This window comes from Bubalus kerabau, chromosome 19, assembly GCF_029407905.1.
Source record: "Bubalus kerabau isolate K-KA32 ecotype Philippines breed swamp buffalo chromosome 19, PCC_UOA_SB_1v2, whole genome shotgun sequence".
Lineage (NCBI taxonomy): Eukaryota > Metazoa > Chordata > Mammalia > Artiodactyla > Bovidae > Bubalus > Bubalus kerabau.
The window spans coordinates 67,960,615-67,983,657 of record NC_073642.1 but is presented as its reverse complement, the minus strand read 5'-3'; the positions used below and the strand labels follow the sequence as shown (position 1 = coordinate 67,983,657).

Genomic DNA, 23,043 nt, shown 5'->3' with positions numbered 1-23,043 from the left:
AAAACTTTTCATACTTATACAATTTTCAAAAATCCCACTTTCAACTACTTAGATTTCACTGATTTCCAGTTTCACAGATCCTTTCCTCCTGTGTTTTACTTCTCAAAGGTTTAAAGGCATCGGGTAGCGGGGGAGGAATACAGGAAAGATTTCTTGATGCTATGGGACCAGCAGGCAAGTAAATAAGACCAGCACTCCTAAGGACCAGAACCGACCCTGTCTGCCTTTAGAAGGGCCTCATAGTCTACCCGTCATGCAGCCCACTCCACACCTTTTGATAACAGTGCCAAGTCAGAACACAAAAACAACTGAAAAGAAAAATACTGGAAACATGCACAAAATTTACTCTACAGTAAAAACCATAAACTAGGACCATGCTTTACTGAAATTTGCTTTAGTTTATTTTGAAAAGGTATATAAATCAGAAGAAAATACCCGAAACTTATTCAGAGTAAGTAATTCCAAGCTCTCAGACCAGCATTAGTTAATAGAACACTCTCTGATAATATAGAGCAAAATCTTAGATTCTTCTCAGACCTTGCAGTTACCAACAAACCACAAAATACTGCAAGGCACTCAGATTACATTCCCTGAATTCTGAAAATGAAGCCTACAAACTTCCAATATACAATGAGCAAATTCTCAAGTCAGGGATGACATGTTTCCCCCTCTCCTCAGGCACTCCAGTTACTCTATTCATTCTAGCTGGCTGTTTATATGATACAAAGCTGAGACAGTGTGTGAGATCTATCTATCTATCTATATTGCACTGGGATTAAGTGACATGCATCTTCCAAGGAGACCAATCTGTTTAAGTAACACATGCATCTTCTAAAATCAGTGGATAAAAAAGCATAGACATTAAATGAGTGGCTACAAGCTACAAGGTAAAATATCTACAAGTTCTGAACTAAAAGTTAGCTCAATATTCTCATTTACCTTACAGGCCTTCTTCTAATCATTTGTGTTTACTAGTAAGTGCAAGAATAGGGGTTAGTTGACAGAATTATGCCAACTGGAAAGGAAGCCAGAGTGGCAACAAGCTGGATAAGACACAGGATAAGAAAGTAACCAGCATGGAAAAAAGAACCAAACAAAGCAGTCCATTTGGCTTGGGGTCTTACCGAGGGCTCCTGGCTGAACACAACTTTCTTTTTCCTGCTTTACTGAGTATTTAGTGATTCTTCTCTAATGTCAGGCCTTTTCACTCCCTGCACCCAGCAAGTCCTGATGCAACAGGCAGTGTCTGCTGGCTAACCTGTCCCCAGTCCCCATCTCACTTGTATCTTTGACAGCAACTGAGGATCTCCCTGGAGCTAGGAGGAGCTGGGCTGCAGAGCCCTGGTGCACAGAACGTCTAGGAGGTTCTGGGGAGGCAAGAGCTTTTCCTGCTGAAAGAGACAGCTCCGCTTGCCCCCCTCTTCTTACTGCCCTGAACAGAGACACAAAGGTGATGAAATGGCTTCAGCAGTGTCCAGCATGAGGCCACAAGCAAGATGAAAACCCTAAAAGCTAAGGATGCAGGAAACTCTGAAAGAATCTGGGGCCTCCGAGAGCAGCACTGAGCAGAGGAACTAACCAGCAACCACTGATGTTGGAATTTCTTGCTATTTTATAAAAATAAAAAAGAAACAAACAAACAGCTCACTGTTTGGGCCATTGTTAGTCACGTTTTCTGTTACCATCGGATGAATGTGTCCCACACATACGACCAGACGTGGGGGCCCACCATGTGACTGACCACCATGGCCGTCTGGGAGTGCAGCGGGCAGGAGAGCTAAAGGGTGCAAAAGGCAAACAACTGGCCTCATCTCCCAGGAACTGAAGACTCTGAGAATTCGCTCTTTAGTAATGTCAACTCTGGGCAGCTACCTTTAAATAAAACATTCTTGCTCTTGATCCTGGCTCTGAAAACTGAAGGCTCTCTATCTACCAGTAAGAGCTCTGTGTGGAAGGGTCTCATCCCCTTTCCATGTTGATACTGCACAGCAAGCATCAGAAACTCACCTGGCCACGGGACTGAAGCCCCGGGAGAGGGAGATGAAATGCAGAGGGGAGCCCCGGCCCTAATCAGAGAGCCCTCTCCACACACACACAGCCTACAAGTCCTCATGTATCCTGTACCATCAGGCAGACAAGGAGCAATCTCCTTGTTTGAGAAGAGGCCCAGAGAGATTAACTGATTCTCCTAAGATTAGAATACAGCTCTGCCAGCAGCTGGGACAGATAGCCAAGCCCGTGAGTCCGTGGGGCTGGCTCGGTCCTGGGTTGTGCGCCTCCTGCACCAGAGGAAGCAGGCCACCCTGCTCTTCTCATCTCATCCAAGCGGCGAGAACTGCCAGTCCACAGTTCACCTTCAAGTCAGGGTGGGGGTCAGGGGAGATGACTAAGGCAAGGACAACACTGGGCCACTCGGCTGACTTCTCAGCTTGACTTCTGTGCAAAATCAGACCAAAAGGACGAGTCATTTCCCACACGGGGCACAAATAATCAGGAAAGGATTCATTTTAGAAGCACTATTCTTTACAAGAGCACCAAAAAAGTACCAAACATGTAGGAGTAACTCCAATAAAAGAAACAGAAGACTTGTTCCCATCAAGAACTACAAAATTTTGGAAGAAACAAGATCACAGAAGTGCGGGGACAAATCATGTTCGTGGGCGAGAAGATGTTAACTCTCTACCTTGATCTATAGATTCAACAGCATCCCAAACTCTAGTAAAATTACTTTTCTGGAAATTGAGAAGGTGATTCTAAGTTTTATATGGAAACACAAGGGCAGGGATCCATGACAACGTTGGAAGACTCCCCTACCATGAAGTGCCATTTATAATCTGTGTATCGTCAGGACCATGCAGTGCTACTGAAGAAAGGAGAAACCCAACTCCAGACCCGACCCATACACACGATGGACACTAGATTTAAAACAAAGGTCCCACAGCCTTCTAACAGGAAGAGGGCAGTTTTTAATGAATAGCGCTTGGTAAACTAGATATTCATGTGGATAAAAAAAACCACCCCACACGTAACAAAGAAAAACATTCCAGGTAAACTGAAGATCAAAACGCAAAAGGCAAAACCAAGCTTGTAACACAGTGCCTCATGACCTCAGGAAGGGTTCCTAACAGAACTCGCGAGTACCCACCACACAAGACAAGAACAAGAAACTGGACCACCTCAAGACTAAGAGCATCAGTTCATCAAAGATACCACTAGGAGGGGCTGGGGGCAGTTCAGTGGCTAAGACTCCGTACTCCCAATGCAGGGGGTCCAGGTTCGACCCCTGGTCAGGGAACTAGATCCCACAGCCGCACTAAGAATTCGCATGCCACAACCAAGACCTGGTGCAGCAAAATAAATACTAAGGAAAAAAAAAGATGCCACTGAGTGCGTAAAAAGGCAGGCCTCCAATGGGAACGTGAGACAACCCCCTGCCAGCCCCATAATTCCACAACGTGGGCACAATAGAGTGGTGGGGGGAGGTGCTGCTGGTGTCCAGTGGGTGGAAGCCAAAGCTGCTGCTAAATGTCCTGCAAGACACAGAACAACTTCCCACAAAGAGAGTTAACTGGCCCAAAAAGTCAGCTGTGCTACGATTAGGAAATCCTGCCAGGGTGCAACCAACACTCACATAAAGTGACACAATCAGCCTGGGAGACAGTTCTCTAGCGCTGGACGTGTGCACACGCAACAACCTGGCAACTGCACCCTGAGGGTGTCTCCAACAAGCACACACACACAGCGCACCAAGAGGCACATAAACCTCGCTCCTGTCAGCACCCAGCAACAGTCAACAGGGGACAACCCAGACTCCAAGTAAGACAGGAGCAGGGACAAAGGAGAGACCAACGGGGTGCCGGAGACCATGTTCCAGGTCTTGACCAGATAGAGGCTACGTGGGTGTGCTCATGTTATGAAAATCACTGAGATCTGTATCTAGATTGATACAGATACGGAAAATTTCAATTTCATGGTTAAGTTAGGAGAAAAAAAAACCAATGGGCCTAAGATCCTCTGCCCAATTCCTTAGAAACAGAACACCCCTCTGAGACTTGTGAAGCGAGTGAGCAGCGAGAGCATGGCTGCAGTGCAGGGCGCTCTTCTCCAGGACGGGGTGCACGGCACCTGTCGTTTGATCGACACCAGCTCCAGGTCCAGTTGTCTCAGCACCGTGGTAGCAGCAGTGGCATTGGCAGAAACAGCCTCCACGTCTTCTTGAGAAAGAAACATTCCTTTTGGAGGTTTCCTTTTTGCTCTATTTTTAGCTTGAGTACTATGTTTTTCCTTTTTGATCTGAGGAATCGTCTCAGTAGGGGGCACCTGCATGGTACACATATTTGATAAATGAGAAAGTGAAAAAATTAAAATGCCAAATGAATAGCAATAAGCATATTTTAACATGGCTCCAAACAATCTAAGACATATACCATACCATACCAAAATAACCATCCACAAATTCTAAAACACAGTTAACAGACAAAGAACATTAGCTAAATAAACAACTCAAAGTGGACTCCACTTCCTTCCTTTACAGATACATCTTTATTCTATAAACCTCTGACAAGAAGCATTCCCAGCTTCTGGGAGGGATACAGGAAAAAAAAATAACCTGTGCTCCCTTCTGGTGAGCTGTACATATACGAATAAGGAATGAGCTCATCCTAACAGCCCCCAGCAATGTGGACAGACATACGGCCACAGAAAGAAAAAAATGACTCAGCACTTCTATAAGGATCCATTTAAACTCCTTAAATCTTGATAGAAGGCTATAAAAATAAAAACTTCAATATGAAACTTGTTCATATACCCCTTTTTTGGGATGACACATTTTTCATGGCATGTAACCTGCTTCAAAACTATAAGCTGTCATTTAGAAATGTGTGACTGCTGCTTATTTTTTAAAATGCTCTTTCTAAAACCAAAACCTTTGGAAATGAAATGCACTCACATCTTGGCAAGGAAAGGATAACATCCATCGGTAATCATTTTAACAAGAAGTTTAGGTTAACTGACATCTTGTTAGTCTGTTAACACTGGCTGGTAAAGCTGAAAATACATTCAAGCTTGTTGCTTCACATTTTAAGACAGATAAAAAGACCATGCAGACTATGAGGGTAGCAATAAGCTCTCAAACAAGTGGTAATAAACAAGACATAAAAATCTGAGTCAGCAATAACCTGTGCTCTGTAACAGCACGGTCAGTGTAGATCACCGACTGACCAGGTCTGTGTTCACACATTTCAGCATGTTAAGAAGCTAAGAAACTAAGGAAGAAACTAACCATTTTCCTTTTCAAATCAGAAACTGTGCTATATAAATAAGAATTATAGAAATTAATATAAAACCAAGCCTCTTCTCTTTCATTTAAAATGTTCCACTGAAGAACCTAATAAATAACAATGCATCAAAAAAAAGCTTACTAAAAACTGCAAGTTCAATTTGATTTCGCAAACAATGTAATTTAACTAATCCTTAAAATGATCTGGGCACTCATATAGATCACTGGTGAGAGTGCCATCCAGAGAGTATGACCAGTTTCCTATTTGATAATAAATATACTATGCCAAAAGAAGCCTTAAGAATATATCTAGAACATTTTGACTCAATAATTCAACTTCCAGAAATTAATTCTAATAGAAAAAATTAAGTGCACAAATATGTAGTTATGATATCAGATTTCAGCATTAATTATAGGGAAAAGACTGTTAAAAATTTGTATAAATTAACTCAATTATAAAAGATTTGTATGACAGATTAACAAACATACTGCTATGCATACAAATATATTCGACATAAAAATGCATCAAGGTTTAGCAGTAGCACTCCTCAAGAAACTAGAAACAGTGTTGCCATGTGGTCCAGTGACCCCGCTCCTGGGCACATATAAGGACAAATCTGTAATCCGAAAGATACATGCACCCCTCTCTTCACAGCAGCACTATTCACAACAGACAAGACGTGGAGACAACCCAAGCGTCCACTGACAAGATGAAGGGATAAAACAAGACGTGGTACAAATACACCGGAATCACCACCTTATCACAGTGAACGGCTCGTTTAACTCAACGAAGCTACACACCATGCTGTGCAGGGCCACCCAAGACGGATGGGTCACAGCAGAGTTCTGACAAAACGTGATCCACTGGAAGAGGGGATGGCGCACCACCCCCCTGCCCCACGCCCCACGGCGAGTATACTCGCCATGAGAACCTCACGAACTGCATAAAAAGGCAAATAGACATGACACCGGACGATGAGACCCCCCAGGTCGGAAGCGTCCAATGTGCTATTGGGGAAGAGCGGAAGACGACTCCTCAGCCGTAAGAAGGAAACAATGCTATCTGCCACAACATGAATGCAACGAGAGATTATCATACGAAGTGAAGCAACACAGAGAGAGACAAGTATCACACGATTTCATTTATATGTGAAATCTAAAATAGAACACAAATGACCTTATCTATGAAACAAACAGAATCATATACAGAACAGACTTGTGGCTGCTGGGGGGAGAGGTGGTTGGATTGGGAGTTTGGGACTAGCAGGGACAAGCTTTATATATTTAATGCGAAAACATGGTCCAAAAACATAGCACAGGGAACTATATAATATGGCAACCCACTTCAGTATTCTTGCTTGGAGAATCCATGGACAGAGAAGCCTGGCGGGCTACAGTCCATGGGGTGGCAAAGAGTCAGACATGACTGAAGTGACTGAGCAGGCACACACACACATATTTTACAAAGAAGGTCATCTCAAAGAGTCACCAAAATGTTAACAGTGATAATGGGTAGGTGCTTAGTCGCTTCAGTCATGTCGGACTCTTTGCATCCCCATGGACTGTGTCCCACATCCCACATCTCCTGTGTCCATGGGATTCTCTAGGAAAGAATACTGGAGTGGGTTGCCATTTCCCCCTCCAGGGAATCTCCCTGACCCAGGGATTAAACCCATGCCTCCTGCACTGGTAGGTTTCCCTGGTGACTCAGCTGGTAAAGAATCTGCCTGCGGTGGAGGAGACCGAGTCAGATTCCTGGGTCGGGAAGATCTGCTGGAGAAGGGATAGGCTACCCACTCCAGTTTTCTTGGGCGTCCCTTGTGGCTCAGCTGGTAAAGAATCTGCCTACAATGCTGGAGACCTGGGTTTGATCCCTGGGTTGGGAAGATCCCCTGGAGAAGGGAAAGGCTACCCACTCCAGTATTCTGGCCTGGAGAATTCCGTGGACTGTATAGTCCATGGGGTCGCCTGAGCAACTTTCACTTTCACTCCTGCATTGGCAGGCGGCTTCTTTACCGAAGACCTGATAAAGGGTGATGATGTTATAAATCATTTTCATTTTTCCCCTTTTGTTTAGCTGTTATTTCCTACATATCTATAAAAAAGCATTTATTACTGGTATATTTTTAGTTTAGGTATGTCTAGACTCTTTTGTTTTTTTCATACTTCAGTACCTTCTGAGACAGAAACTTTTAGATTGTAATGAAACAACAGACACTTATTTGAACACATGTACAAGTAATACCAATGCTGGGATTCCACACTCCAGCCTGAATGGGACTCCAGCGGACGGACACCAGAGGGCGTGGGACCCCTGCCCAGGTGGTGGGGGCCGCATCAGGGGCCGCCTGCAGGGAGGTCTGTATTGTGAGGGTTTCCACTGGGCCACAGTGACAAGGCCTGGTGTCCTCAGAGGGTCCTCAGGGATCCTACATGTGCTTTATTCAGTTATGAATCAGCAAAAAAAGAATCCAAGTTTATCACCCTCATTTCAAAGGCTAAGATCACCCAGATACCGCATTGTTCTCAGTGAACAGTTTATAATAAATAAATGCTATAAATATACCCCCCAAAGTCATATATAATTGTAGGGGTTTGTGGGTCTCTTGAATCCAGAGACTAAAAACCTCTGGCATCATGGTTTTTAAAACATGAGAGAGATTAAAGCTTCTCCATGACCCAGAGGACACAGGCCCCGGGCGCCCACAGGAGGAAGGAGCCCAAGGGCTGAGAGGAGGGCAAGAAGCCCCTTTCTAACCTGCTGAGCGAGTGCCCAGCAAAGAGGGCAGTGAGGACTGCTACCCTACAGAAAACCTCTCATTAATGCCATCTTCCCCTTTAAGGCTTCCTTTCTTATATTTCTTGGCAAACAAAACTCTTAAGTTCTATAAAGCAAGATTCAGTTCAGTTCAGTTCAGTCACTCAGTCGTGTCCGACTCTTTGCGACCCCATGAATTTGCAACATGCCAGGCCTCCCTGTCCATCACCAACTCCTGGAGTTCACCCAAACTATGTCCATCGAGTCAGTGATGCCATCCAGCCATCTCATCCTCTGTCATCCCCTTCTCCTCCTGCCCCCAATCCCTCCCAGCATCAGACTCTTTTCCAATGAGTCAACTCTTTGCATGAGGTGGCCAAAGTACTGGAGTTTCAGCTTTAGCATCATTCCTTCCAAAGAAATCCCAGGACTGATCTCCTTTAGCATGGACTGGCTGGATCTCCTTGCAGTCCAAGGGACTCTCAAGAGTCTTCTCCAACACCACAGTTCAAAAGCATCAATTCTTCAGAGCTCAGCTTTCTTCACAGTCCAACTTTCACATCCATACATGATCACTGGAAAAACCATAGCCTTGACTAGACGGACCTTTGTTGGCAAAGTAATGGCTCTGCTTTTGAATATGCTATCTAGGTTGGTCATAACTTTCCTTCCAAGGAGTAAGTATCTTTTAATTTCATGGCTGAAATCACCATCTGCAGTGATTTCAGAGCCCCAAAAATAAAGTCTGATACTGTTTCCCCATCTATTTCCCATGAAGTGATGGGACCAGATGCCATGATCTTCGTTTTCTGAATGTTGAGCTTTAAGCCAACTTTTTCACTCTTCTCTTTCACTTTCATCAAGAGGCTTTTTAGTTCCTCTTCACTTTCTGCCATAAGGGTGGTGTCATCTGCATATCTGAGGTTATTGGTAATATTGTTTAAAAACTCATACATACCATGATGTCTCCTGAAAGTGAAAGTGAAGTTGCTCAGTCGTGTCCAACTCTTTGTGACCCCATGGACTGTAGCCTGCCAGGCTCCTCTGTCCATGGGATTTCCCAGGCAAGAATACTGGAGTGGGCTGCCATTTCCTTCTCCACGGCATGTTCCCAACCCAGGGATCGAACCCGGGTCTCCCGCATTGTAGGCAGACACTTTTACCATCTGAGCCACCAGAGAAGCCACCAGGGAAGTCTCCTACGTGGCACTTAATATATTAAGTAGACTAAGGAAAAAGAATGCTTTACTTTGAAACTAGTAAATGAAATGTATTTGCCTTAATAATACTAGGGAAAAAAATACCTCCTTTTTGCTTTCCTTGTTTTGATCAATCTCCATGTCAATGGCGTTATTTCCATTTGTTTCTTCCAGTTCATCCTCACTGGAAGACAAAAACAAGTTACTGGAAGATTATTTTGTGCTAATTCTATTTAATATACAAATATAAGCAAGAAATTGATTTAATATAAAATTAGTATATGTTTTCAGAATGTTGAGAAAAATGTTTTTACAATTCAAATAAAATACCAACGCCATAGTTCTTTTAGTCTAAATGATTAAAAAAGCTATTGAAATAGGTTTCTACCTCCCAAACCAAGCCTAGAACATTGTCACTTTATATTTGTAAAGTGTTTTCTCTCAACTAAAAATATCAAATTTAAGACTTTAATTCTCCTTAATTATCTAGTAGAGGACCAGGACATGATCATTAGATATAACTGAGAAATTATTCAAGAATACAGGTTCATGATATTGAGAATAAATTCACCCACAAGTAAAAACTCATTTTCATGTCCCATCTGTGTACCCACAGCTACACAATTCTGAGAATTTGAGAAGGTTTCTGGTGGCCTGAAAAACTCAAAGTGAACTTCAAAAAGAATGCTCATACCGATACGGTGCTTCAAATGCTTTTGTTTATATTCTTCCATGAAGTATTAAAAAAACAAAAAAAGCTCTGTCCGGGGTAGGAGCTTTACAAAAAATGAACATGACGGCTTCCAGAGGCCAGACACCTGCCTTGTCTGCCCGCAGCTAAAGCCAGCTGAGCAGGGCTGGTGGCACAGCACTCAGGGCTTCAAGTGTCAACACCCCTTGTCTCATGGGCCCACCCCGGTAGGACGCCCACTGACACCCCATCCTCTTCTATCTCACCCAGGCCCACACTGTAAGCAGTTCTGGCTGAGGAAGGCGCTGAGAGGAGAAAGGGCTGGGGGCGGAGGGGATTCTCCCTGGCCCTGCCATTCCCTTCACAGGCAGGTCCCGCCAGAAAGTCAGCTGTCTCCTGGGGTCTTCCAGGGGCCCGTGTCCCTCCTCTGTCTGCTTCCTGATGGTGCTGCAGGTGCACAGGGCAGACAGGAGCACCCTTAGGCGGACGGAAAGTGAGAACCCGGGCATGTTCGCCAAACCATATGGTTCCACCCTCAAGGATGACAAACCCCAATCTTTCTTTTTTAGATTTAATTCTGGTTTCAGCTTAGTAAACTGCACCTGTTTGTAGTAATAGATTTATTTCACAAACAGTGAATTAAACCTAAGGTATAATAAAAACAAAAAATGTTAATCAAAAGTTGCTAACACTAAAAACAAATTCAATAGTTTGCTGCTTTTCTTTGGTTACAGAGTACTGACCCATAAACAGACCCACTGGTTACACGTGATACAGACCAAAAAATATGCAGACTGTCAAGGTCAACAATTTCACAGAATCTTATAGCTGGAAAGAGCTCTGCACATGTTCTTCACATTGCTCTCATTTTATACTTGTGCCCAGACCTTAGAATTCTCCAGAAGTGACACCCGATTATCGACTTGTCCCCACACATCATTCCTTTCATTTGAAATCATAAAACACTCTTCTGAGACAGGGCCATGAAGATCATAGAGTTTACTTTATTCCTTCATTTTATTTTTGCATTGTTAATTTATAAAAGTAATATAGAAACATAATTTTTAAAAGCCACCTATATTCCCACTAACACAAAACCCATTCTGTGTCTTGCCTTCAGACCTGAGGAGACAGAGGCCTGGGGATGAGTGCATGGACCCCACCAGCAGGCCTCTCACTGAGACCAGAACCCACTTCTGTGGGTGAGCACAGGCCGCTTCCATGCCTCTGCTGTACAAAAGGCTGCGGGTGTGGCGTCTCAGGTGTGTCCTGCACACTGAGCTGTCCTTAAGACTAAGCTCCTTATAAAGAAGTCATAAAAGGATCCCCTACCAGCACTCTCGCTCACATACACAGAACAGATGGTCGAGAAAGGGAGGAAGGAAATCTAAACTGCAGATTTTTAACAAATCAGTCATAAAAACATGTCAGCTGAATCCTGCAGAAGTACATGAGTAAATTTCAACCCGGGAATTTAGAGATTCCTTTTTGCTAAAGGATACACCCCTCTAAGGGGAAGAGAGGAACGGGTGGGGAAGTTCACTCACTGTGACTGCAGAGTGCTGAGGAAAGATGCCTTCAGAACATTAACACCCTGAACGCAGCTCATCTGTGTAAATTTTGGGTCCACTCTGAAGGCCCTGGGGAAACTGGTTCCCCTCCCTTTCCTCTGTGTGTCCACCTGCTCCTAGAGACTCCAGGGCCGTCAGAGCTCCCCGGACGGCTGGGACACCACCCATGCCTACTGACCTCTCCTCCCGCTCACGCTTCTGTCTCCGAGCGTGGCGGTCCATCACGCTGGTTTTAGTCCTCGTCTTCTTCCAGGAGTAGTAGAACTTCACCAGACTTGCTATAGATTTATCAGGAAGCTAGACAGAAGAGATGAGCTGGTTCAGATTTAATCTTTAAAGATCAAATGTGTGTATATATATTTCGTAAGGATCATGCTCACATATTCAGAAATGTCGTAAGTCACAGTCATTTTTCTCTGAATTCACAGAACCCTCATCGATACAGTTTCAAACGACTGAAGTTTTGACTCCAAGTGAAACTTGGCCCATGAAAGACTGCAGAGTCAGTTTAAGATGAATCAGGGTTTTCACATAGCTGAAGCTTCTAACAATTTCTAGGTTGTTTTTTAAGGAATTCATTTTAGCACTAATGTGACCGTCAATTAGTGCTCATGGTAGGAGTCCACCAAATACCATTCTAAAACGTGAGGGATCGGCAGAACTCCTCGGGGAGACAGTGCCTCCGATGCCGCGCCTCACCCACTCCCCATCAGAGACCCTTTCTCTCAGGACACTCTGGGCAGTCCTGACCCGAGAGCTGGGCCGAGGGGCTATCAAGCGGGGAGGTGCGGGGAAATGTTGCCCACCCAGCAGCTCCCACTGCACCAAACACAGGATCTTTCACACTGGAGGAGGGCGGCCCTACTGGGGCACTGGCACACACACACAGTGGTCTCACCTACTCACCATTTGTTGGATTCTATGAAAAGTTTTCCCGTGAAAACTAAAGGCTTGCTCAAATAAGACTTTATCTTCCACAGTCCACTCATCTGGGAAGGGGGTAAAGTTGGGCAAATCAGCCAATGATTTTTCAATATTATGCTTATGCCAAAAGAGCATCCCAAGAGCCTAGAAAAATAGTATCAGTGAAATTTTTAGACCAATAATGTGACTAAAACATCGTGGAAATGAGGCTGGCAAGGGGGAGCACATTTTACACCCTGACAAACACACATGGGAACTCACAGACACTGCTGCTGTGTGCCCCTCTGTGCACTAACTCGTTCATCTCAGGCCCTACAAGGTAAGTCCCCATCTTCTCATGACTCAAATTGGAATACAGGGGCCTGAGAAACCCAGTAACTTGCTGATGGTCACAGTGGACAATGGCAGAAGCAGCGGGCTCTGGAATCTGCGCTCGTAAAAGGGTCACACTCTAGTGCCAGTGGACATGAAAAGAGAAAGTGACTCAAAAAGCACACCACTGTTTTTCTTTGGCTAAAAAGTTCAAATATAAAGAGTTCTGTTTTTCAGCCCAGAAAGGAAAAAAAATACAAATGAGTAAGGAACAAAGTAGAAACAAGAGAATTCAGGAATACTTTTCTAAGAAAACTCCCCGCAATTCTACTTTACAGTGGAAATAATCATACTTTGGGAGACCAAAATACTTACAAATTTCGTACAAGTGCACTTAGCAGTCACCCAATAATAGTTACACTTTCTAAACAAAATGAAAAATTAATGATTTTCTAAGCAGCTCTGTGAGGTTCAAGCGCAGATTTTGGAGAAAGAGACATATATTTCTTGCTTCAAAAGATTCTGGAACTACCTTCTTGTAACTGCCTTCCCTAACAGTTCTACCAGATAAAACAACCAAAAGTGAGGCCATGGCAGAAAGAAAGGGTCCACGTCTATGTAACCAAAATTAGTGGTATCCTTGGGCATTAGGGTAAATGAAAAAAGATTATTTACAGGCTGTAAAATCTAGATCAATACAAAGGAAAGTATTAATCTAACTTAAGGTGATAATCTGAAAAAAACTGTAACTAAAAATAAGGTTGAAATAAGATATCATGCTTCTGGAGAAAAATTAATCTTGTGGATTTCTCATTAATTGGCTCCAAACAATTCTTAACACCTGAGTAAAATTTTACAACCTGAAAAATGATTCAAAACAATTAAAACAGGTCTGAGTAGACTTGAGTGTGACAACATGAGTCAAGAAACCACAAGATCAAGAAACAAATCATATATTCAAGTAAGAAAGCACTGTGCCCAAGTACCCACTAAGAACCGCTGCTGACCTGAGCAGTGAGGACCGGCGGAGCCCACAGACGCCCCTCCAGGCCAAGGGTCTCTACTGCTCATCTCAGGCAGTAACAAGTGGATCAGAGCCCCTGTAGCACTGCCAGTAACCACCAGACATGGCTAATGAGGAAACCATGCTGCCTAACACACAGAACACGAGACACCTAACAGGTGAGCTATAAAACCCATTTTTAACAACAACAAAATCCCACCGTTACCTGCTCCATGTTGTACCCATGCTTCTCTTTGGCAATGGCGATGTATTCATCCACTGAAAAACAAGACAGGAGGCCGTGAACAAGAGCAGGAGGGCATGGTCTACGGGCACCAGAACTGCTGTTGACTATATATATACTCAGGCCTGCCACGCACGAGGATAAAGACAAAGGCAAGACAGGAGCGAAGCAGCGTTATACAGTGTCACCTCGTTATGGATCTTACATATATAGATCTCACAGAGAAGTGGCTGAACAAATAAATACTCACAGTACTTATTTCTGGATGGTGAGGTTATGATTCTGGTTTTTTCTTTTTTTAAAATTTTTTTCTTTTTTTAAAACAAGGTTCTACTTAAATTTTCTATGATAAGCAAATATTACTTTGGTACCTGAAAACATAATTATTTATAAATAAAAAGAAATATGAAATGGGGGTTTATTCTCAGACGGAAGAGCAAGCAACCTACTTTCATGTTAAAGAAAATCTATGAGATAAACCCCAGGAACTACACGTCCCAGGTTGCCCCCGGAACAGGAAGAGACCAGTAACCAACAGCACCTCCTTCTGCTCCTGTGTGACTCTCCTTACCAACTACAAAAGCAAGGCAAACTCAGAAAGGAAAACGCAGGGAGCACAGAATTGCAGGAAACAAACACGCAAACCTTCCAGCCCTAAGGCCCTTCCCTCAGATCTCACTTTCCAGGGGCAACGACCAGACCCGAGCTGAGGGGACAGGCTGAGGGTGACAGAGCCAGCAGAAGACGCCTGAGAGAGTCACAGCGCCTGGTCTCAGCACGTGATCCAGCTCCACCGCACCATCCTCCCTAGCTGCGGTCAAGCTGACCACCAAGTGGGAAACAGAAATCAACTATGAGAGTGAATGCAAATTCTTTAGCATATGTTCTAATACCAGGGGGGATTTTTTTCCACTGACAAAAGACCCAATTTAATTCAGACAGTAACTACATATAGTGCATTTTAATAGTAAGGCACTAATTTTCTGTTTTTGTTTGTTTGTTTCTTTTTTTTTTTTTTACATCTAATATACTCACAAACTGACTGGCTACTCCACTGAGTAAAATTCCAATTTACCTGAGAGTCAGTAAATGATAAAGGCCCTCGTTTGTCCCCAAAGTTGAAACTGGTGATTTTTTAATTGGGGGCTGAAATGTTTCAAAGTACATCCCTTGCTTATTACTTCACAACAGGGTAAATTATGCCAAATAACAGAAAAATGATGGAAGGTTCTTTTGCCTTGAAAAGTAAGGTTGCTAAAGCAGGTGGCTGCATGGCTGCCTGAGAGAAGCCTAAATGCTGCCCAAGGCACCGCAGACCCCAGGGGTGGACCTCAGGTCAGAGGACAAAAGCCAGGTAATGAGAGGTGCTCAAGTCAAGAACACGTGAGAGGAAGAGAGAAAAAGAAACTACAGTCAACTGATGGTCAGCCCTGGAGGTCTGCTTTATGGGTTCCTTCTTTTTATAAATATCTGCTGAATGAACAATAAACGCACCTCAAACTTCTGCTATTTAGTCTCTGCGAGCATACAGGTTTCCAGAAGCTATGACTTACCTTAACAGATATGGAAAGTGTGGTGTGTGCACACATTCAGTCATGTGATCCCCAGTCAGTCACATGATCTTTAGGCAAGTAAACACACAGGCCGGCTGTTAGGCAGGAGCCCTTGGGAGCCTGCCCTGCCCACCCTCTCAGGGCAGAACCACAGTCTGCTACATCAGTAACAGAGTCCACTAAAATGGTCCCCATTGTTGCTGATCAGATTTACCTAAAAACCTTACAAGGGAAACAAAAGCATCCTTTAGATGCTTTTTCTATCTTTATCTGTTCTTTTGTTTTTATATAAGAAATTAACTGGTGGTAGGACCAGTAAAACAGACTAAAACAGTGGATCCCAGCTGCTGCTGCTAAATGTGGGTGTAACATGTGCCATGTTATACACAGATTGCCGGGAGAAATACCAACAACCTCAGATATGAAGATGACACCACTCTAATGGCAGAAAGTGAAGAGAAACTAAAAAGCCTCTTGATAAAGGGGAAAGAGGAGAATGAAAAAGCTGACTTGAAACTCAACATGCAAAAAACTAAGATCTATCCGGTTCTATCATTTCATGGCAAATAGATGGGGGAAAAGTGGAAATAGTAACAAATTTTCTTTTCTTAGGCTCAAAAATCACTGCGGATGATGACTATAGCCATGAAATTAAAAGACGCTTGCTCCTTGGAAGGAAAGCTATGATAAACCCAGATAGCATATTAAAAAGCAGAGATATCACTTTGCCACCAAAGGTGTGCATAGTCAAAGCTATGGTTTTTCTAGTAGTCATGTATGGATGTGAGAGTTGGATCATAAAGAAGGCTGAGCACGGAAGAATTGATGCTTTAAACTGTGGTGCTGGAGAAGATTCTTAAGAGTTCCTTGGACTTCAAGAAGATCAAACCAGTCAATCCTAAAGGAAATTAACCCTGAATACTCACTGGAAGGACTGATGCTGAAGCTCCAATACTTTGGCCACCTGATGCGAAAAGCCGACTCACTGAAAAAGATCCTGATGCTGGGAAAGATTGAAGGCAAAAGGAGAAGCAGGTGACAGAGGATGAGATGGTTGATGGCATCACCGAGTCAATGGACATGAGTTTGAGCAAACTCCGGGAGACAGAGGACAGAGAAGCCTGGCATGCTGCAGTTCATCGGGTTGCAAAGAGTCGGACGTGACTTAGCGACTGAGCAACAACAACAAACAGCATACGGTGGCTTTTTAAGTCACATCTTTTAGGTGTTCTCAGAGGCCACCCTCAGAACTCAAACCTAAAGCAAAGGAAGAAAGAGCTGTATCACAGCTACTGAAGTGACATCACCTGGCCTTGAAGGTCCGATGAAATAAGTTAACATACGGGGGGCCTTGCAGCTTAGAAAAGGATTACCGTCTGATACCTGCCAGTGAAAACCCAGTTCTTCATTCTTTCATCATCCCCCTGCCCAGTGTTTAATGAAAGTTAGACAAACGTTTGCTGAATGGATGCTAGCGGACTGTGATATGTGCAATGTTAACATTTTAGGTTCTTTTCCTAGCAAGGTGAAAGGCAGCACATATCATCAAAAAGGCTACAGATAACAAATGCTGGACAGAGTGTGGAGAAAAGTGCACCCTCCCACACTGCTGGTGGGAATGTAAACTGGTGTGGCAGCCAGGGAGACCAGTGTGGAGGCTCTGTTACCACAGAACACACGATCGCGCTCCTGCACACCTATCTGGAAAAGACAGAGGCACTCCCATGTTCACAGGAGCAGTGTTTACAAAAGCCAAGACACGGGAACAGCCCAAGCGCTCACTAACAGATGGTGTAAGGAGATGCAGTGTATTTATACAATGGACTACTACTCAGGCATAAAAAAGAATGAAATATCGCCATCTGCAGCAACATGGATGAACCTAGAGATTATTATACTAAATGAGGTCAGGCAGAAAAAGACCAATATTATATATCATGTGTATGCGGAATCTAAAAAATAACACAAATCAATCTATACATAAAACAAACAGACTCACAGACATAGAAAACAAACTTATGGTTACCGAAGGAGAGCGGGAAGGGGTAGATAAATTAGGGGCATGGGATTAACAGATACAAACCACTATACACAGTAAGACAAGTAACAAGGATTTACTGTATAGCACAGAGGATTATATCTAGTATCTTGTAATAAGTTATAAAGGAAAATAATCTGGAAAAAAAAATATATATAACTCTGAATCACTTTGCTCTTCACCTGAAATTAACACAATACTGTAAATTAACTACACCTTAACTAAAAGAAAGAAAGGGAAGTCGAGAGGCAGCACAGGTTAGGTATGGGGTAAGAAAGACTCAGGTCAAATCTTGGCTCTGTCTGTTGATAAAATGAGTTCGTACCCAGTGGTGCCTGACAAGCACCGTATTTAAGACTGTGCTACCCCCAGCAACTTGCTCCCACCAGCAGAGCTAGGTTATCACGTAACTGAAAACTACACCACGGAGGGAAGGCCTCCTGTCCCCTGCTCCTCAAAGAGCGTTCTGGACAAGCGTAAACTCAGTAGAGCCTCAGGCACAGACAGTGCTGTGACAGGCCTTGTCTCCCCTGCCTGCCCTCTCTGAGCCATCCCCAGCCCTTGTTCCCTCTCATCAGCAGTGGACAGGGACCCCTACCTCAGCTTCTGTGCTCCCAAGGCCCTCCCCAACACCTACCTGGCTGCTTTACACAGCCTGCCAGGAGCTCTTGGCAGGTCATGAAGAAAATGGAACATTTTGAAAACCTCCCGCATGGCTTTCTTAAGCAAAAATGAGCTTTCAATCTCAGAAAACAAAATTGACTCCCACCTGCTCCTATGAAAAACAAAGGATGCCTGGATACTTGAGGTGGGGGACAAAGATGAAACAAGAAAGAAGTGCCAGCTGCCTGAGACAAAGAACGCGGCGGGGGAGGGGGCATTCCCAGCACTTTGTATTACCTGGCAACAATAATCTTGATTTTGTCTCTAGAAGATTAAAGGTTAACCAGAGTTCATCCTAATCTGGGGCAAACAGCCACTGCAGGCAGAGAGGTTGACTGAGTGTGATCAGGTTGACGAGCAAAGTCCACGGGGCTTAGGGAAAGGCCCAGGCTCTGCCCCCAGCAGCCTTCCCCAGTGCACTCGGGACAGGACCGGGGTCATCGGCGAGCCACAGGCAGACTTGCCTTGTGTAGCTTAGCTGACACTCTAAGCTGGCATCAGAAGGAGACTCCGACACAGGGTTAAGTGTATTCTGCTTTAAAAACAATCCTATCATTGCATAATGCCGTGTTTTTAAAAACTTGAAAGCTCCTACAGAAACAGCCAGGAAGAATGGTCCAATCTTAAATCATGATGGATGCATCCTTTAAAGAACTACACAAACCATGCCTTTTTTGACAACAACTTACCATTATGCATAGCACAACTGAATGAGTTGTTTGGGGGGTAACATCATTTAAAGGTAGAATGTGTGTAAGATTCATCAAGAATTTGTACAAAATTTAACAGAGCTTAGTCAAACATTTACTGAACTACCCTCACTACGTACAGAACACTGTATTAAACAGAAGGCCAAATACAAAAGAAAAACGATTCCCTGCAGTACCCTGAACCAACACACAGGTGACAGAAGAGAACATAAATACACATGGCAACAAGTGCGGTCACAGGACAGCCTGAGAATGCAGGACGGTGATGACGGGCATTCAAGAGAAACTTCCTGAAGCCTCGACAGCTGTTCAGTTCAGTTCAGTAGTTCAGTTGTGTCCGACTCTTGGCGACCCCATGGAGCTGTACTGATTAACAAAAGTCACTAACGTCTGAGAATCTGCTACATGCGGGCCACTGTTCTAAGCTCTTTACCAGGCTTCTCTTTTTAATCCTCTCCAATAGTTCGACTATCACTCCCATCCACAAACGAAGACACTGAGGTGCAGAGAGGTTAGATCACTTGGCCAGAGTCACACAGCTGGTAAAGGCAGAGACAGGACTCTTGTATCAATGCACCCCGAGTGTCTGGCCCCAGGACCCATCGAGTTAAACCTCGGTTAGCAATCCTCTCCCCTGAGTAAGGGAGTCAGGAGAGGTTCACTTCAGATAAAGACAGCTCCATGGCAGAGAATGCTGAGCAAGGCAGCAACACAGTCTATTCCATTTGAATGGAGTCAAGAAAACAAAACTGTGGTTGATGAAGCAAGTGACGGAGACAGAGGCTAACAGACAGATGACTGCCTTGAGCAAAGCTTCACGAGTTTCTATATTCATCTTCTAACCCGATGATCTAAATGCTCCCAGTATCATTAGTAAGAATCTCAAATTCGACTGCAAAACTGGGAAGAATGCAGAAGAAAACTGCCACAGGAACCTTAGCTCCCCCTTCCCTCCCCAGATACTGCAGCGCCCTGGAATACTTGTGATCCTGCATAGTCTATGCAGAGCACGAGGCTGGCACCTTTGCTGAGGACAAACCCACAGCCTTCGGACGGCTGTCAAGTTTTTACCATCGTATTGACTATAGCTGCAGCTGCTGCAAAGGAGATACGGTACCACTTTCTCTCTCATAACTCAAAAACAGCATGCTCAAGTTTTCTTCAAGAATATGATAACAAACATTGTGGCATCTCCTTCAGCTATTAAAATAAGAAATGAATCATCACCGTAACTCACTGAGAATCAAAATGAGCTTCAGTCAGTTAGGTAAAGCAATTGTGCCACCTGGTGGGCACAGACATCACTACAACATTTCAACGATCCCCGTGATATCTCGAGATGGGAGAAGTAGGCTTAAGAAGAAAGATCAGCCAGGGACTCAGCCGGACTATGATGAAAGCACCAGTCCCTCTTCATCAGGGATACAACATGCTTCCTTTATGACAAAGCCATTTCTTCATGTAGTTTTGTTAAAAGCCCACTTTATAGAAAAAGTTCCCCCCACCCTCTGCATCCCAGTAAACACTACAAATCCAGCCCAATCTCACAGTCTCATCAAGGGAAATAAGAAACACGAGCACCGCACTAAGCCACACACAATGGAATTCAGCCTCGAGCACCTAGTCCTACCTGGTCCACCCGGAATCAGCAGATACGACTCTGGACACGTCCTCCCCCGCCTCAGTGCTTCAGGGCCCTCCTCATCTAAGAGTAGGCGGCCCATCATGCCTTCCAGGGCTAACCATTTAACTGTTAGATTTAAACTTGCTTGTGTGTTGCATTAAATTTTTTTCCAATAAAAAGATGAGTGCACTCCTCCCCGTTTACTCTAGTACTCATACACTGGTATATTTTCCAGAAAGGCATATGCATATTCTCTGTTGTAGAAACTGATCATCACTGGAATGAAGGACATTTAGTTGTGACTAATCAAAATAACCATCTTTCTCCTTAAACACGCCCCAAGTCTGTGGCAAGGAATGAGACGCACGCAATGGCAACTAGCCTGCTAGCCGCCTGCACCTGTCGCAGCACGTGAGCACCTGACGGCCGAGCCCCAGCAGGCGGCTGTGCCCTCAAGCCTGTCCTGTCTGCTCTCGGGAGCTGCTCTGTGCACACGAGCTGAGGAAGGAACCACGCTCACAAGGTCTGCCTCTTCCTCAATTAAAGGCAACTTTTCCTGACATTAAGAGAGGGAGAAAAAGACTAACCCTTGTTTCACCTATAATCTCACAGTGAGCTATAGTGCAAACAGCCCTGGACGATGAGTAAGAGTCCTTTTTCTATCAGGAACTTGCAGCTAAGGCCATTTCATCACTTGTAAAATAAGAAGTATTTTTATAAATTCTCCGTTCAAAAATATACATATACATAAATACTTAGAGGCACCGACTCAGTCCCTGAACACCACCAGACCTGTGTCCCAGTTCACAGTTTCCCAATCCTGACTGATAAGAACTGTCTGATAAGCATCTTTAGAATACTGACTCGGGTTCCACCCTGTTTTGTAATGTATGCGTATAAATATGTTTCTGTGTTCATGTTTATGAACATATAATGTGTGTGCATGGTCTAGTAAAGTATGATGTGTGTAGAGAAGAGCACATATGTAAGGATACAGCTGGGTTCATTTTCAGGAAATGAATACACTCAGATCAAGGAAAGAATCCAATGTACTCTTGATGTTATGGGTTTGTTTTTATAATGATCCCAGGTGACTACGATGAATCAATGAATTAGAGAGTAACACTGATGTGTAAAGAACAGTTCCCAAATTTTAATGTGACAGAAACCACCTCAATGAACACAAAATTTTAAGGTTTTGAAATTTAAACAATTACGCCAATATCAGAACCACAAAAAGGAGGAGAAATGTGCTTTTTATGTTACTGTTAGTATAAAATGAAGTTTCTAAATTTGTGAGTTGTGAATTTCAACCATGTAAAAGAACTTCCTTTCAAGCCCACCTCCAGCTGAGGGGTTATGAACAGGGGAGAAAGGTGGAACCAAGGAAAGGGAGATCAGGCAGTATGGTCTCTGTGTGTGGTCAAGAAGGGCCCCCAGGGACACTTCAGCCATGCCCAGGAAGAAGTGAGGGGAGAGCGCCATGGAGAACTCAGCAAGAGGGATGAGGACAAGGGGAGCGGGCTCTGGCTGGGTCCAGAGGGCAGAGGTGGGCTCAGACCCCAGGGCGCCTAGAGGCAACTGTCAGGTCTTCTGACTTCAATTTACAGTCATCTAGAAAGTTGTGAATAGAGACCCCGACACACTTACTATATATTTCTATGAAAGTTTAGGCATTTACTACATGCCTGTGAAACTTTGACTTATAATTTTGAAAATGGGTACTGAAGTCATATTACTTAATGCAGAAATAACTTTTTATATGTAGGTCCAAGGAGGGTTCTCATCCCCTAAAAGCTAAAGCTTACTTTAAAATCCCTAATTTGACACGATTTTAAGTTCTATATGTCTACCCTGTTGAAAGCGTTAATTTTTTTCTTTAAAGTTCGGCCAGCAAATTCCAACCTTCCAGTGTGGCTATCTTTGGAGAGGTGATGATTTCCGGTTTCTCTCACTGTCCGACCTCCAGATTCCCTTATAGGGCCGAACCATCATTTGTGCCTTTGCCCCCTAAATATCATGCCACCATTTAATCATGTAATTTGCTACAATACTGTGTATAATAATACCCAAATGCCATTGTTCTCATCTATGCTACTTGGACTTGTCCACATTTCCTCTACATGAAATGCGTCTCTGCACATTTTCTAGGCATACTCCAAAGGCTGCATCTTTCCTTAAGGAAGTTTTACTTAGACACACACAAGAGCACCTATGTAATATAAGTAATACTTTAAACATTTTACTTTATTAAATCAGACAGCACACTAAGGGAGACCTGTGTCATAAGAGCTCAAACCAGAAATCTAGACCAACATTGGCTACTAACTAGCTGAGGGACCCTAAACATTTGACCTAACTTTTCCAGATCCCAGGTTTTTGCAACTAAAAGGAAGCAGCTGGACTAAAGAAAATACATATAAATGATCTGTTTACATTTCATTGCCCCCCTCTTTGTGCATCAGAATATAAACT

At 43.8% G+C, this 23,043-nt stretch overlaps 1 protein-coding gene across 2 annotated transcripts in view; it reads right to left on the bottom strand.

Moving 5' to 3' along the window:
- RCOR1 (REST corepressor 1) overlaps positions 1-23,043 on the bottom strand; it is a 124,283-nt gene that overhangs the window by 9,447 nt on the left and 91,793 nt on the right. For both annotated transcript variants that reach the window (XR_008705630.1, XM_055556637.1), the window contains exons 4-8: positions 13,963-14,015; positions 12,404-12,565; positions 11,676-11,794; positions 9,341-9,419; positions 4,126-4,320 (exon numbers count right to left, since the gene is read on the bottom strand). Coding sequence is in view for 1 of the 2 variants with exons in the window: in XM_055556637.1 (XP_055412612.1) it covers positions 4,126-4,320; positions 9,341-9,419; positions 11,676-11,794; positions 12,404-12,565; positions 13,963-14,015 (608 nt within the window). In the remaining variant the exon portion in view is untranslated. The remainder of the gene's footprint in view (positions 1-4,125; positions 4,321-9,340; positions 9,420-11,675; positions 11,795-12,403; positions 12,566-13,962; positions 14,016-23,043) is intronic.